At 56.4% G+C, this 16485-nt stretch overlaps 1 protein-coding gene across 19 annotated transcripts; it reads left to right on the forward strand.

The window, feature by feature from the left end:
• Window positions 1–976: 976 nt before the first annotated feature.
• CAMKK2 (calcium/calmodulin dependent protein kinase kinase 2) lies at window positions 977–16339 on the forward strand. 19 transcript variants are annotated; one of them, XM_080559527.1, is made up of 18 exons: window positions 977–1261; window positions 4921–5028; window positions 5469–5935; window positions 6682–6729; window positions 7088–7141; window positions 7277–7328; window positions 7430–7563; window positions 8239–8275; window positions 8461–8482; window positions 8578–8666; window positions 8770–8969; window positions 9054–9107; window positions 9393–9466; window positions 9724–9811; window positions 10055–10150; window positions 10564–10692; window positions 12223–12323; window positions 13060–16339. In XM_080559527.1, exons 3-18 carry the CDS (start codon window positions 5525–5527, stop codon window positions 13133–13135), a joined length of 1665 nt encoding a protein of 554 aa, XP_080415653.1. In that variant the 5' UTR covers window positions 977–1261; window positions 4921–5028; window positions 5469–5524; the 3' UTR covers window positions 13136–16339. The 19 variants fall into 19 exon arrangements, 17 of the variants coding, with proteins under 17 accessions (XP_080415653.1, XP_080415657.1, XP_080415645.1 ...); XM_080559531.1 differs by having other exon boundaries at window positions 13063–16339; XR_013940358.1 differs by having other exon boundaries at window positions 1018–1261; window positions 4915–5028; window positions 10545–10692.
• Window positions 16340–16485: the final 146 nt, after the last annotated feature.

Below are 16485 nucleotides of genomic sequence, written 5' to 3' on the forward strand. Positions count from 1 at the left end.
AGTGCTGTTTTTATGAACACTGGGGTACAAAACTAGTGAAAAACGTAGGTGAGGCTTCTTTGTGCTCAGTTTAAGTGGTACAGAATGGGGAGTCTCATGTAAAATGCTTCTCTTTCCTTGTGTTTAACCTGTCTACAGGCTGTGTTAGTCTGTAGATAAGGATGGTGCTGGCAGAAGGGGAAAACAGGGTTCAGTTGGAAGGGTTTAATGGTACAAAGTCCCGGCACTGTTGCGTTAGGCGCGTCCTTGTGCAAAGAGTGGCTCAGAAAAGTAAAACGTGCAAACAAGAGCCTTAGCTCAGCTGAACTACGTTTACCGTGTGTGTTCCTCCTTAGGTGCTGGCTGTAACTTACGTGCGCTGGTTTTATCTGTGGATGAACGAGGACCGCAACTAACCCAGTATCTGATGCGTTGCCATTGACTGTAAGCACTTAGATCCTTGTTTGGGGAAAAAACAATTCGGGTGCCACGTGGGATTTCACGGGCAGGTGGGGTTGCGCCGGTGTGAGTGCAAACACGCGTGCTGGGTGAACCCTGAGCACAGGGCTGCTCGTCTGTTCTCCCGCTCCATCCTTTCCCCCCACTGCCGTACAAAAGCTGAACCTCATCAGCGTACAGAACCTCCGAGGACAGGTACCGTGCCAGGAAGCGCTCCCCTAAGCCGTGGGGCTGGTAGCGATGAGAAAGCAACTTTGGGACCAAAGCTGCCTCTGCTGGAGCCCTGCCAGGTGAGGCAGGAGGATAATAATAATAATTATTATTATTATTAATCTAGCCGTATTTATTAATGTGAAAAGTGTCCCGGGCTCCCCGAGGGATGCTGGGGCCCCTCGGGCCGAGCCCCGTCTGCAACCTCCACATGGGGGACAGGGGAGGCCGAGCTGGGGACCCCCCCCAAATATAAAATAAAATAAAAATATCTATCCCCCCCTCTCCGTGCCCCCAGGGCCCGGCAGCCGGCGGTGGGGGGCGGGCAGGCTGCGGCTGCCCGAGGGGGGGGGGGGGGCGGGAGGGGGAAACCTCCCCTTCCCCGGGGCGGAGCGGGGCCTCCCCCCCGCCTCCCCGCCAGCCTCCAGCCTCCATCCCAGCCTCCGTGCCCGGCTGCCTCCCTGCCTCCCTCCCGCCTTCTCTCGCCGCCGGAACGGAACCGAAAGCAAAGGCGGCGCCGGGCGGCCCCGCTCCGGCCCCCGGGGGCCGCGCCCTTCCCCGCGGCCCGGCCCGGTACGGCCCGGCCCGGCTCGGCTCGGTACGGCCCGGTCAGGTCGGTGCCTGCGGGCGGGGCGGGGGCGGGGGGGTTGCGGCTGAAGCCGAGACAAAGCCGAGCCCGGGGGGGACGCCCCGGTAGCAGATCCGGCCTGCGCGCGGCTCCGCCGTTATTTTATTTATTTTATTTTATTATTATTATTTATTTTGGTTTTTTTTTTGGGGGGGTGGGGGGTAGGAGCGGTGTTGGCACTGCCCCATCCCGGGCTGCGGGGCCCCGGGGCGTGCGGGGGTCTCGGTGGCAGCCGGCGGCATCCTGGGGGGGGGGGGGTGGTGGTGTCGGAGCTGGGGTTGGAGGCTGGGGGCAGAGGGGAGGCCACTGCGGGGGGGTCCGGGGGCGTTTGGCGTTACCCTGGGCTTCCCTTGAGCCTGTAGGGTTCATGCAGAGGGCGGCGAGGCTTGCTTCACCTTTGGGACCAAGTTCCCGTCCCGCTCGCAGCGTGGGCGCTGCCACCCCCAGGGGAGCCCTGCGGCTCCGCGCCCCCCAGGGCTGGGGGTCCCAGCCCCTCCTGGCCCCCCCCGCCACGAGCCCTTGGGGTGGGCGCAGGGCTTGGGTCGGGGCAGAAGGACGGAGCCTGCTCCAGGGAGCGCTGGCATCGGATGGACCAGGGGCAGGCGGCCCTTACCAGGCCGGGGAGGTAATTCTGGGGGGAGGTTTTGTGTCCAGCTCGGCCCCAATGTCTTTAATTGGTGTTGGCAGCGTGCGGGGCCATAGGGCGAGGGGCTCTGAGCCCATCCTGACGCCAGGTCTGACACTTGCACTCTCATTTTGGGATGCTCATCGTGTCCCACTGAAGCAACGTTAGGCGGTATCATCGCCGTTAAAAAAAAAATCTCGTTAAAGATGCTCTTTTCTTCCAGTTGGAACCTGCCGCTGGGTTTTCTGCCCCCACGGTGCTCCCGGCCAGCCTTGGTGGTTTCCTCCCCAGCTCGTCCCACCCCATCCCGGGCCGGGGCGATGAGAAGCCTGGGGACACCCGGCCTCGGCTGGGGGCTGGGTGCCTCTTTCCAGTACCTCGTTATTTTGGGTGTCCTCCGACTTCTGAAGAAGCCGCTGAGAGATTTTTTCCATTAAAAGTCAGGCGGGGATGCATATGGGCTTTGTATACTACGGTGACTAATAGATTTCTGGCAAGGTCTGAGCTCGCCCGTAGGAAGGGAAGCAGTGCTCCATGCCCCGTAGCTGCCGATGACACTGCTCCTGGCACCGGCGCTTCCACCGCTCGCTGGGACCGCGGAAAGCAAAAAGGCAGCCGGACTCTGCCCGGCTGGAGCTGCCTCAGGCAACTTCCAGCCTCAGAGCTGTGGGAGCAGGGGGGGACGTGCGGGGGGGAGGCTCTGCAGCGAAAACCGGCCTTGGTTTAGGTCTGCGCTGAAATCAGTAATTTTTGGGTCATTTTTTGGGGCAGCGCGTGAGCTGATCCCCCGCCCCCCCCCCCCAGCGGGATGGATGGAGGTGGCGGCCATCGCTTGCCTCCACTGCGAGGGTGAAAATGGAGCTGCGAGGGGCTCAGAGCATCCCTCGCCCCAGTGGTTCAGGGTCTGTGGGTGCCCCCAGGGCTCAGGCAGCACCCAGTCCCACCTGCGGGTGGCTGGGCCGTGTCCCCATGCCGCTGGGGGACTCCTGGCCAGCTTGGGTTAGGGTTAGGGGCACGATGTCGACAGAAATGACCCCCGGAGGTGTTGCCTCTGCTTCCAGCCTGGGCGAGGCGTTGGTTTCTGAGTGCTCTGGCATCCGTCGGTGCGGGGACCACATGGGGACCCCGCTCAGTCACCTCGGTGGCTCGGTGGCCACGCGGGCTGTGTCGGTGGCTTCGCCCTTGCAGGGACCACTTTTGTCCCCATTCGTTTCCACCAAGCCACGTGGCCGCGGTGCGAGAGGGAGGGATGGTGCCCAGGCTTCCCGGCCCTCTTTCCCTTTAATGCCCCTCTCGGTGAATTAGATGCGAGACTGATTGCTTCGATAATCCTGCTGCAGCCGCTATGGGTTATACGTGGCTCGCAGCCAAACGCTGGGCCGATAAATCATTCCTATACACCAGGCTGCTACAGTTCCTGAGGATTTCGTGGCATGTGCTTTTTGCTTTTACGTAAGGATCTGCTGGATTTCACACCAGAACGCGCCGCTTTTCCCCGCGCAGCGATGGGGGTGGGTGGGTAAAGCCCCCAGGCTGTATTTCCTCCCTTTGGCTTAATTCCCCCACAGTCAATTTTGGTTTTCCTCTGGCTGGTTATACGGCTGTCTTCCTCCTCCTCCTCTTCCTCCTCCTCAGCGTCCCTAAATGCTTATTAAGGCGATCCGGCTGCGTTATCCTTAGAGGTTATTCCCCATCCCTTCAGTAGCTGGGGTCTCACTTTTGGGTTTTGCTTGGGAATGGCATCCCAGCGTCCTCTGAAAGGCCAGATTCTGCACCCACCCTTTTCCATACAGACAGAGGAGAAAAAAACGCAACAAAACTTATTCTCCACTGTAGGAGTTGGGAGGATGGTGCTGGGGTGACTTTTAGCCTCTTCCCAGCGCCCTGGGATGCCTGCTTGAATTAATCGGCCTTGATCTGTTTAACCTGCTCAAGCCAATTAACTCCGTGGTCCAGGGCGCGCTCGCTTCCGAGCGTTATTTCACACCTCCACTTTGCCGGGGCCCGGCGGGACGGCTCTCGCGCGGCCGTCGGGAGGAGATGGGGACAGCCGCGTCCCCCCCGGGGGTGGCACTTGGCCATGGCCCCCCACGGCGCTGCCTTTTTTGGTGCGTTTTGCCCAGGCGGCCGCGGCGCTCAGCCAGGGCACAGGGCACGACGTTTGGGCTCCGTCCCCGCGCGGTGGGACGGCTTTTTATATACGCTGCCTGGCGCGCTTCCCAAAGCGATGCGGGCAGATGGAAACTGCCGCCGGGGCCGATTTGGGGCAAAATCAAGGGGGGAGGGAGGGGTGTTCCTAATTATTTTTTGTGTATTTTTGAGCGTGCTTTTAAACGTGCTGCCGTGGTCCTAATGGCTTCATACGTCTTGGTGCTGGGATGTGCTGCCAGTGGCACCGGGGGAGTTTCGCGGCCGTGGTTTCGCTGGCAGCGCCCGCGGGTCCCGGCTTTCTTGAATAGCGAAGCCCCGGCCAGGAGCGGATTGAGCGGCGTTTCTGAAATAGTTTGTCCTTGTTGCCGTTCGACGGCTTATTTATAGCTGTCGCATTGCTCGCGCTTCTACGGAGAGGCGAGCTGCGCTGTGCCGGCACGGCTGCGCTCGCGCTTCAGCGCCGGGTGAAATAACTCGGGTTTACAGATCGGGGCTGGAAGTGGCAATTTGGCCTTCGGAAAGCCTGGAGGAGGGGGGCACCGCTTGAGTTTGGTACTTGCCCTGTAATCGCTCCAGAGTGCTCGTGCGCCGGGTGCAGCCTGGAAACTTCAGCACGGCCGAGCGGAGCTAATTTTAACCTGCAGCCCTGCCGGGGTGCAGGAACCGGGCGGAAAACCCAGTGAAGCCTGGTCCTGGGCACTGTTCCGGGGTGGTTTTATCCATTTGCAGCTCGTGGTGACTTGGCAGCATAGAAATTAGAAACGACAGCACGGCGCAGGAGGGACGGGTGGTGGCTTTGCCGTGTGCGGCTGCTGGCCCCACGATGGGCTGCTAACGGAATCGCTTTCTCATTTCTTCCAAGGTGCAGAAGTCCCGTTCTTGCCAAGGAGGAAGCAGGGAGGAGGAGAAGACGTGTGGATGCGGCGCGGTGGGCGGAGGCGTTGAGCCTCGGGGCTGATCCTGCACCCCGCGCTTGGTGAGTGGCTGCGCGCCCCCGGGAGCAGCTTCGTTCGGGGGCAGTTTGGCAGAGGTCTGGGGATTTGAGGAGGAAAGCCAGGAACTGTGTGTGCTTAGTGCAGGGCCTGATCCTGCCCGTGTAAAATACCACTTCGGGGGCCTGGTCGCTGAGTTCCCATGGTGATGCTGTGCCCTGGGGGTGCTTAAAGGGGGTGAGCAGAGCATAAGTGGTGGCCGATAAAGGGGGAAGAACCCTGCCTGGTGCCACCTGGTTTCTTCCACTTGATATTTCACCGAACGTTAGCTGATTTGTTAGGTGCAAAAGCCCTTCAGGGAGCTGCCCCACGCGGGATCCCCCCGGTAGACGAGGGAAAGGCCCAAAACCTCCTGGGAGAGCAGGACAGGTGCAGGACCCACGCCAAGCCCTGACGCAGCCCTTGTGCAACGCTGTGCTCGCAGGCGCACGTCCCCGTCGGAGCACCGCCGGCAGCCAGGATGAGGCCGGCGGCCTCGCCATGCCCTCGTGCGTCCCCGGCAGCTCACCCGCGGCCCCCCGGCCCCTGCACCGTGACGGAGGGCACAGCCAAGCACCCGGGCCACCGCTGAGCGCCCGCCGCCGCGCCATGGAGTCGCTCATCGTGGTGACCGACTGCGAGGCGACGGGGATGGCGAGCGAGGAGGAGATGAGCACGGCCGCCGGGGAGGACGGCCGGGAGCCGAGGGCGAAGCTGAACCTCTCCGGCCGAAAGCTGTCCCTGCAGGAGCGCTCGCACACTGCGCACTCGCCCGGCAGCAGCGACGGCGCCAGCGAGCGCTTTATCTACCCGTCCCTGCCCTACTCGCCGGTGACGTCCCCGCACTCGTCCCCGCGCCTGCCGCGGAGGCCGACGGTGGAGTCCAACCGAGTCTCCATCACGGGACTGCAGGTGAGGCCGCGGGCCTCCCGCCCCCGCCTCCCGCTTCCCTCCCTTGTATTTTTGGGATGAAGTCTGCAGGCAGGTGGTGGGAAGGTGTTGGGGTCCTGGTCCGTCCCTGGCCGTGGGGACAGCCCCGGGCTGGGGGGCAGCATGGCTCCCCGGGTTAATGCAGCGGGGAGAACGGGTTGGCTGTGATTCCTGGTGCTGCCAGCTCGCCAGGCTGTGTTTTGGGAGAGTTGGTTGGTGGTGGGGTGCGGAGCAGCCAGAAATCAGAGCCAGGCCCTGCTTAATCTGTGCCCAGATGCCCGCAGATTCGCTCTTTAGCTCCATTCAGGAATTAGCGATTTTAGGTTTTCCCCTTAAAAAAGACAGACCTCAGTGAGGCTCGGAGAGAAAAATTGTACTGCCTGCCCCGGCCTTCTCAGCACCGACAGCAAACGGGCAGCAAACGCCTGCAGGGCAGCGCTTCGGCTGTTGAAACAGAAATATTTGGTGCCGGGCAAGCGTTAAAGCCCCGGGGCTGCCAATCGCTGCCGCTGCCCTTCGTGCTCCGGTTTCACATGAGCGGACAACGCCGCCTGCCCGGCAGTGGACGTTAGTAATTAGCTGTCTCTAAACAAGCCGGCGCGTGGCCGCGTGGCGTTATTGCCGATGAACCCGAGCTCTCCGGCTCCGTCCTGGAGCTGCCAGCCCGGGCGTGGAGGGCAGCGGCCGCGCACCTCGGCTCCTGGCAGATTCACCCTCTCTCCCCGCAGGACTGCGTCCAGCTCAACCAGTACAAGCTGAAGGATGAGATCGGGAAGGTGAATATTCTCTGGCTTTGGGGATGGGGTGGGAGTTTGGGGTGGGAATGCGTTGGTTTTGCTCTTGCTTTCAACCCGGTGACATCGATCGTTGAGTTTAGCCCTTCTCCGTGGCAGCTCCCCTGGCTCCATGCTGCAATGCTGGTCTTTTGGGGTTGTGCCCATTGATTGATTTATTTTAGTGATCATTATTTGTCCCTTTTCAAACAAAATGGGGTATCTGAGCCTTTCTGTGTCCTCCTGGGAATTCTGTGCTCCTCGCTGACCCCCGGCATTGCCTGGGGTTTGCAGAGGAGCCTGGCTTGGTGCTGGTTTTTGTTTTTTCGGATGGGTCTCCCATGGCTGTGCCCCTTTCTAGGGCTCCTACGGCGTGGTGAAGCTGGCCTACAACGAGGACGATAACACCTACTATGTGAGTGGCACACGTTCCTGGAGCACGCTGCGGGGACAGGGACAAGGATGGTGATGGGGACAGGGACGGGACAGGTCCCCTCCACTGACCCTTGCTCAATTTGCCCCAAATCCCACCGCTTCTCCCTTCTTGCAGGCAATGAAGGTTCTCTCCAAAAAGAAGCTGATGAGGCAGGCGGGCTTCCCCCGTAAGTGGCACCCGGCGGTGTGACAGCTCCAGGGCAGGTGGCACCTCCGGGACGTGGGGGGCTCGGTGCCGTTCTCACCCCATTTTTGCCTTTCCCCACAGGCCGCCCGCCGCCCCGCGGGGCCAAAGGCGCCTCGGAGGGCTGCGTGCAGCCCAAGGGGCCCATTGAGCAGGTCTACCAGGAAATCGCCATCCTGAAGAAGCTGGACCACCCCAACGTGGTGAAGCTGGTGGAGGTGAGCAGGGCGGGCCGCAGGGACACAGCATGGATGGAGAAACTGTGGAGGGGCTGGGATTGCCACGGCACCTCCCGCCTGTTGCAGATTCATGTTTTCCCTCTTATGAAAGGTCTTTTCTTCCCTCCTTCCCCCGCCAAATAATTTTCTTTCCTGCGCAGAAGGAGAAGTGCAGAAATAATTTGCTTCCTTTGGGGATGCGGATCGGTTTTGGGGAGGAAGCGGCGTGTCCGTGGGCTCTGCAGCCGCACTGCCCACCACCCACTGCCTGCGTGAAACGGTCCAGAGGAAACAAAAAATGAGAATTAAGGACGGGCAGGCTGGAATTCATTTGGCTTATGAGTCAGATGATGCTTCCTGCGTGTTTTAAATATTTATTTCCAACTACATCTTTTCTCTTATTCTTCCCCCACCTTGTGGGTTGAAGCTCCGAGATTAGCAGACCGAACCCACGTGTTTTTAAATTAAAATGTCATGAGCAGGACCCGAGGGTGGGTGGGAGCTCACAGCCTGCCAGCACCCCCCTCCTTGCCCGCCCTGTGCTCCTGGGGGGGCTTGGTGCAAAACTGAAGTGGCTGATGCAAAATAAATAAATTTCAACGTTTCACTTGCAAGGCAGCTTCTTGATTTTATTTTTTTTTCATTGTCTAATTTCTTTTCTGCTTCTTCTGGCAGGTGCTGGATGACCCCAGCGAGGACCACCTGTACATGGGTAAGTGCCTGCAGTCCATCCCCCCCCATCTCAGGGTGTCTGCTTATGGGGCTGGGTCTCTGCAGGGTGCGTGGGGCATATTTCATAAATTCACCATTAAAATAATCGCTTTTGTGCTGGGACCATGCTTGCAGGAGCTCGCACCTGTAGTTCATCAATAATCACTGTTCCTTTCTCTGTTTCAGTGTTTGAACTGGTGAAGCAAGGGTGAGTTTTCCTGATTTGCCCCCTGACACGTTAACACGGGGCCACTTTCGGCACCTCCGGCCGGGAGCCAGCTCCATCCTCTGTTGCCCCTGCAGCCCCGTGATGGAAATCCCCACCCTGAAACCTCTCAGCGAGGACCAGGCTCGGTTCTACTTCCAGGACCTGATCAAGGGCATTGAATACTGTGAGTGCGGACAGCGCGCAGTTCCTCATTTTTATTGTTCCTACCCCCGGGGGGTTGGCTTCTGCCTTCCTCTGCTGCATCTGTCGTTTCCGTTCGATCGCAGTGCACTATCAGAAGATAATCCACCGGGACATCAAACCTTCCAACCTCCTCGTGGGGGAGGACGGGCACGTCAAGATCGCCGACTTCGGCGTCAGCAACGAGTTCAAGGGAGCCGACGCCCTCCTAACCAACACGGTGGGCACCCCCGCCTTCATGGCCCCGGAGACGCTCTCAGAAACCAGGAAAATCTTCTCTGGAAAGGTATTTATTAGCAATTTTTTTTTCCTTAATAACCCTCCTTGCACATGCTGTTGCAGGTCTAAGGATGCTTTCTTCTCTCCGCAGGCTTTGGACGTCTGGGCCATGGGAATCACGCTGTACTGCTTCGTGTTTGGGCAGGTAATGCTGTTTTGCAGTGCTGTTTTTGTTTTGGTGCCTGCATCCAGCCAGTGCCTGGCCGGATTTTGGAGACAGGAGCGGTTGTAGAAATTCGGCCATTTTTAGTCAAATGTAATTTTCATGGCTTTTCAAATAAGACATCGCTATAATAAGAAGCCTTCCAGTATTTCCCTACAAGCGTCTCCCTGTTCTCCCTGGAACCCCATGAGCCCCCAGCGCTCACCGGGCCGCCCTGCTCCTGCTCAGAGGCCGTTCCTTTCCTCACTGCTCTTTTCTTTGCGGCAGTGTCCTTTTATGGATGAAAGGATCCTGAGTTTACACAACAAAATCAAGACCCAAACGTTGGAGTTCCCAGACCAGTAAGTACTCAAAAAAAAAACAACAACCCACAACCCGCTCCCAACAAACACAACCCCTAAACCCTCGGCCCTTATTTTAAAGCATGTCTGCACTGTTATCCTGGGCAGATTCCATTTTTTGGGCTCTCCCAGCTCTGTGCATGTGGGACCATGCTCCGCATTGCCCAAAACAGGGATATTTTGGTCGTCTGGGGAGGACAGCAGCTCCATGCCTGGGGCTGGGTCCCCGTCTCATCTCTCCCCTCTCCTCTCCCAAGGCCAGAAGTTACAGATTTCTTGAAGGATCTGATTACGCGTATGCTGGATAAAAATCCCGAATCGAGGATTTCGGTCCCTGAAATTAAGGTACTGACCTAAAAACCTGGTGGTGGCCGTGGCTTCACTTTCGTGGGGCTCTCCTCGCTCGGCTTTTTCGGGCTCAGTTTGCTCGCGCCAGGCTAGGTTCTCCCCATGTGTCCAGGGCCCCCGGGCAGGTAAGTCCCAGCTCCTTCCCCTGCTCCGGGGCCCGCTCAGCTTTGGGACCTTTGGTGCCTCCAGAAGTCGCAGGCAACGGAAATCCCCTGAGCCTGGTATTTCCTCTGCTACCAGGCAAGTACCTTGCAACAGCCTTTGGCAGGAGATTTCTGGTCCTTCGCCCCTGCGGGAACCTGGAAGGGGCGAGAAGCTGAGAAAATGGAGACGAAGGTAGGGGGAAAGGATTGCGGGGGATTTGCCGAACCGGTCCGTGCTCCTCCAGCGGCTGCCCGGGACGCCAGCTGTGCGGGCAAGGAGAAAAAGGGGTTTCCGCCTGGATTAATTCCGGTCCGAGCCTGGGGCTCGATGGGGCTCCCTATCACGGCTGTTCCTGCGTGCGGTCTGGAGGAAATCCCCTCTGTAAGATAAGAGTGGCGATAGGTCTTCTGTAAAACCCATGGGGACACGGTGTTGCGGCGCTGCACGGCGCCGAGGCGGGACGCCGCGTCTCTCCCGTGCTCCCTCGCATTTCAGAAGGGTACAGGCGCCGTAGCTTGGGCGAGGAGATGCGTTTGCCAGGCCTTTGTGGTTGGAGTTACGAAAAAGAGGCAATCGTCCCTGACAGGCTGTGTTATTCATTGAAGTTGCACCCTTGGGTCACCAAGAACGGAGCGGAGCTGCTGCCCACCGAGGATGAGAACTGCACCCTGGTGGAGGTGACGGAGGAGGAGGTGGAGAATTCGGTCAAGCACATCCCCAGCCTGGCCACCGTGGTGAGTGCGGGCGAGGTGCGGCCTGCGGGCACGCGGGCCCGATGGGCAAAAGCATGGGATAAGAGCAAAAACCAGGCGAAAGAGCCTGGGCTCTAGGACTGGGTCTGGTCGGGTTTCGGGCAGGCATGAGGACCAGGCACGGGGGGACCTGCTCTGTCCCCTGGCGCTGCTGCTCCCCCAGACAGGTTTTTGCTGGGTGTTGGCGTTGGCAGCCCCTGCCTGCAGCCATTCCCGGTGAATTCGATCTCTGCTCACGCTCAGGGGTTTTATTCTCTGTAGCACCCAGCAGTGGCAGTGCCACAGTGAGACCACAGCACGGAGAAGGAATCCTATCGGGTTTTGAACCTCCTGGTCTCCTTGGGTGCCCACTACCCTGTACTCTAGGAGAAATAGTGAATGAGCTTTTGCAGCTCTCCAGTGTGGCGGTGTCTGCCTTCAGACACCCAGGCTGACTTCTCGAAGTACAGGGCTCCCTCGAGGAGGAGCGGAGCCCTTTTGAACCCCCTTTTCCATTTCGGGGCTGTGCCCATATCTGGCTCCGTTTCCAGAGCTCTCTCCCAGTGTGTGTCCTTCAGCCCCAGATACTTTAACGTGCAACTGTACCTTGCTCCACGCGAGACTAAAAACCAGCTCTTGCTCTAAAGCGATCACAGCAGATGAGGGTTGGTTTTCCCCGTTTGTCCAGTTTGGGGTGACCTCTGCGATGGGCGCTGGCTGCAGGGGCAGGCTACCCAGCGCTGCTGCCCCCCTTGAGAGCCCAGGTGGGTTCGGCCCAGCTCACGGAGAATCAGGGGAGTGTGTTACTGGGAACCTTTTTAAATAACACACCGCCTGCAGGTAGATTTGAATTTTCCCATTTGCATTTGTTCCTCAAAATTTCCCTCCAACCCCCGATCTCCATGCATCCAACTGCGGGCGTCACGCTCGAGTGCCAGCTGCACGTGGCTTCAGCTCTTGAATAAAATAAACGCCTTCCCCGCGGGACCCGGCTGGCACGGGCATTTCACACGCGTGAGGGCTCCCACTGCACAGTGCTGAGCAGGCAGAGAACCCAGAGAGGGAAGAGAAGCAATAAAAATTCAGCTGGGGGTTCCCAGGTGCCGAGGGAAAACCGCACTGGTTCCTTCCTTCCCCTCTCCCTATCAAGGGATGAGGAAATGAATTTTTCAGCCAGGTAACCGTGGGCAAACGGGGATTTGCAGTTACGGGATGCAGGAATTGTTGAAACCTGCTTCCCTGGGGGAGGAAAGGATCCCACGCTTGGTTTTGCTCTCCTGCCCAGCCTCGCTCCAAGCGTGGCTGTCATCTGCGCCCTCATCTGTTGTGCCACGGCTTTCAGACGAGGATACAGCCTCTGTGTTAAGCAGTGGGAGACTTTAAAATGTGTTTTTATTTATTTTATTTTTTTAAAGAAATTGAATCTTGTTTTCAGTAGTTTCCTTTGTTGGGCACAAGGGTTGGGTGCTCCTGCTGCTCTTGAATGAAAGCAAAAGCAGTAACACCCTGACCAACCCCAACCTGGCCTTGCAGATCTTGGTTAAAACGATGATCCGGAAGCGATCCTTCGGGAACCCGTTTGAGGGCAGTCGGCGGGAGGAGCGCTCGTTGTCCGCCCCTGGGAACCTGCTGCCGTAAGTGTGGGACGCCCGCGGCCTGCCCTGCGCCCTGGCCAGGACGTTAACACGTGCTCTGTCTGACCACAGCTCCTCCATGGGGTCTGGGGGGAGCTGGGTTTTGTGATATCGTGGATCCTTGACCTTCATGTGGGCTGCAAAGCTTCTTTTTCTGGTGCTTCCAGCCTGTGACCGGGAAGCTGGGGTGGGGGGGAACGTGCTCAGGGTCCTGAAGGCTCTGTGGTGGGGACGGTGCAGGTGCAGGAGTCACCTTCTGCTTTGTACCAGATGCTCAGCAGGGGTTAGGTGGCTCCTCTGGAAACTTGTCCTGCCCAGAGGTGATTGTACTCAGCCCAGGTGACCCCTGCCGCCCTCAGACACCGCCCACAACTCCCAAAATCTGAGACAAGGCTCAGTTTGCCTCTTTTCTCAGCCACGTTTTCTTCCTCTGCACTGGAACAGGCAGGCTGAACAGCAGCGTATTATTTTTTTACCCCTCTGGAGCGGGGTCGGGATATTTCTGGGTCCCCCCACCTGCCCACGGTGCCACTTATCCCTGCGGTCCCAAGGGAGGGGGACTGCCAGGAGCACTGGGAGCTCCAGCCCGGTTCCAGTGCCTGCCCAGTCCTTCTCCAGACACCCACGAAACAACGCGATGGGAGCAGACGCAGCTTTCTCCTCCCTCTGTCCTCCTCACCCTGCCCCAAGCAAGTTGCAGTGGAGGAGGCTTAAACCGCTTGCCGTCCTTTTAAAGCAGGAAGCAAGGCAGTGAAGATAACCTGAAATGCAACGACTTGCCCAACGTGGGAGAGGAGGAAGTCCTTTCGTGAACGGCCGCTTTACGGTTCTGTTGAGCAACTCGGTCCGGGGCATGTTCTAAAGCGTGCGGCTGAGGATGAGCGACATTAACAGAGCCCACACCAAACGCAGCATGACGCGGCGCTATTTCAGTGTAACGCTGGGTGTAGAGCTTACATAGCAGCATGTTGTAAGACATCCGACTACCGTATCCGTCATAACCATTGAACATCTCTGATTGCTTGGACCGCAGACTTCTCGTGGGGGAAAAAAAGGGTGCTGGCAGATCCCGGAGAGGTGAGCGATGGTGTTGAGCAGCAACGGCGCATTGCAAAAAAAAAAAATGCAGTCAAAAAAAGCGCTTGGAACTTCTTTTACCTGGTTTTTCATGCCAAAAAAAATTCCAGGCACTATCGCCAATGTCCCAGGGGTGTTGTATGCCCATCTCGTGCGCACGTGCAGAAGTGTGGAGCTTTTGCAGAGCGGCATGCGCGACACAAAACTACACTCACGCACTTTGAGGGTTCATGACCTGCCAGAAATGTTGCATCTATTTCTCGTCGTTCGGTTCTGGTTTTAATTGACACCTTTTTAACTGCATGGGAACAAAGCAAAACCCACCTTTTCAACTTTTTTTTAAGAATGCCTACTTTCGTGAGCCGAGTTGTATTAAACAGCATCTTCAGGACGTTCAGAAAGTGAGGCTAATTGCAGTGTTTGAGGACGCTGCCTCTCCTGAGGTCTTGGTGTTGGTGGGACTGCCAATGGGTAAGTTCAACACATACGAAAGGAAAAGGTACTTAAGGGCTTAAGTTCAGTCTGAACTACTTTTGCTGCAGACATAAGAGTGAAAGGTGGTGTTTAGCTGAATGTTTTGAACAGCAGAGGAAGCACTAACAAGTCTGTTTCTAAATCTTTTACTTGATCTAGATAGCTATACTAGTAAATATAAAATTCAGGGTAAAATCCTTCACTTCCATGTACATTACATGGTTTACTACAATTAAAAATAATACAACTTACGCTATTTTTTAAGTATAGATTTAGGGCTTGCTTAGACTTTAAGATCTTAATGAAATACTTAGATTAGCTAGTAATTTTCAAAGAAACCTTTGTTTTCCAAACTCTTCATTTGGATTTTGGGGCCAATGCTGTGTACTTTTTGCAAGTTCGTTACCAGTAATTTGTGAATGCCTGTGGATCAGAGGCTTGTTAGTAAATTAAGCGTATACCTAATTCATGGATTGTTTCTTATGAAGAGCTCCTTCACCTGCAGTCAGATTTCTCTGATCATTTTGCGGTGCTTGTTGGGAAAAAAAAAAAAAAAAAAAAAAGTGTAGTGAGAGAGACTCTGGCTTCTGGACTCACGTTCACAAGGTCTCTGTGCTCGGACAAAGCTGGAGAGCGGCAGCGTGTAGGTGAGCTGGCGGAGATCAGGGTTTGGCTGAGCGAAGGGGTCCGGGTAAGTACGGCTGTCCTGTGGCTGGAGCGGGGGGCCGGGAGGAGAAGGTCGGACTTCTTGTCTCAGCCTCGCGACTGATGCGGTTCTGCTGGGAGAGGAGGATCCAAACATCCCGAGCGCGCGAGGGACGGTTAGGCTGAACTCTTTGCCCTGAGGGTGCTGTAGGAAACCGAAGGAGTGTTAGGAGTGGTGGGATGGCTGCCCGCTGACCGGGCCACAGCTGCCCTGCTGTAGGCTTTTAGGATGTGACTGTTCCCTTGTCTTCCGTCACCTTGGGCGCCGCTGGCAGCAGAGCGCTGAGGCTCTTGGCTGCGGTCGGACCTGGCCCAGTAAGTCCTGGCTCTGACCGGTCCTTGTTGAAGTCGGGTGGTGTTAGTGAGCACAGAGGTGCCTACACAAACTGCCCCGTACGTCTTTTGATCACCTGAAGCGATGCTCGCCTTAGGTCGCAATTCATTACCGAAAGATTGTGCTGCTGGCCTCTCTCCAAAACCAGTGCCTCTGGTTTGTGATGTGGGAGCAGGACGGTGGAATTCGGGGCCATGTTTTCCTGCCGTTTTTCGTCCAAGGCTATGCCAAAGCCCTGCAGCTTCAGCTATGGGAAAACCAAACAGGTAACTTGGGTGCCAGCACTACGCCAGCTGCCTCCTCCCCTGTCTCTGAACAGGATTTGTTCATCGTGGAAACGATGATTGGGAGTGGGCAGCTTGGTTCTATAACCTTGTAAATGGACTTATTCTGAGGGAAAAAAAAAAAGGAAAAAATAATAAAAAAAAAGGGGATCTGATTACTTGTAGCTAGTGCGTAGTGATGTGTGTGGTGTGTTTTTGTTCGAGGTGAGTGAGCTGTAGCGATGCTCCATGCTGAGCGTCTCCAGCTGGTGATTTGGCAGGTGCCTAGCAAGACAGTTTAAATTTACCAAACAGGATTGCCAGGTGCAATGCAGCTTCTGAACAGAACCTCCACCAGTTCCTCGATGCCCAGTCACAGTTACTGGGACTCAGATGCTAGCATAGATCGGTGTCTTATGGCCGGTGTGGGCTTGGTTCGTACGGATCCTAAGGCTCAGCACTTCCCGAAGGTGCTCTGCAAAAGGCTTGTCTCTCAGTGCCAGCTCTGGTAAGGCTGCAGCCAAATGCACGTTTCCAAAAGAAACTCGATGTAGATTTTCTTGTTGATTCGTTCTGTTGAAAGCGTAAAGCTTGGGTGTGTGAGGAAGATGTATCTCAATGCATGACCTGTTAGAGAAGCTGTACTGTATGTTTCAATCTGCCCAGTTCCCTGTCTGCTGTTCCTTAGTAATAAAGCTCGCTTTTTTTCTTATAGTGAAGTAAACATTTTGCTTGTGCCTTGGAACTGGGCTACAGCTTGATTTCCCCAATTCCCCTCCTTTCAAGCGAGCCCAGTGCTGACTGTGGGGTTAATGCTGGGTACTTCTGGGCTCTGAAAGCACACAGGAAAGTGCTATGGGGAAACCAGGCCTCTTGTGCTGAGTAGTTTTCTTGGTGGTCCCCTCCTACCTATCAGGCAACTGATCTGTTTCTTTTCTAGAGTCCTGAATATTGGCAAATTTTTATACGGTTTGTTTAATGACCAAGGCTTGTGTTTCATTCTTACCCCTTTATTATGCATTTAACTTTATCAGGTGTATCAAGTTTAAATACTGTGTATTTACCACTTTTAAATTATGTTACCTAAGAAAACAACTAAGTGTTTTTCCACACAGCTGTTCAAGCTTCTCTGTACAAGTTGAAATAAATGACATGCAACCACACCCTGAATTAGTTGATTAAGGGGAACAATTATCCTGTTTGACTGGTCTTTATCAAACTATGAGGTTTGCTGGTTGAAAAAGGAGTCTGAAAGCTCCTTCCTATGTTACTGAAGTCTGGTGCTGTACCGTTACTGGGGATTTTGGGC

This window comes from Anser brachyrhynchus (assembly GCF_964034855.1).
Source record: "Anser brachyrhynchus genome assembly, chromosome: 17".
NCBI classification, from domain to species: domain Eukaryota; kingdom Metazoa; phylum Chordata; class Aves; order Anseriformes; family Anatidae; genus Anser; species Anser brachyrhynchus.

Excerpts from the sequence above, each read along its gene's own strand:
- CAMKK2 (XM_080559527.1), top strand. The coding sequence starts at position 5,525 with ATGCCCTCGTGCGTCCCCGGCAGCTCACCCGCGGCCCCCCGGCCCCTG. Across the intron at positions 7,329-7,429 it reads GAGGCAGGCGGGCTTCCCCC|GCCGCCCGCCGCCCCGCGGG; the intron begins GTAAGTGGCACC and ends CTTTCCCCACAG. Across the intron at positions 9,812-10,054 it reads TTTCGGTCCCTGAAATTAAG|GCAAGTACCTTGCAACAGCC; the intron begins GTACTGACCTAA and ends CTCTGCTACCAG.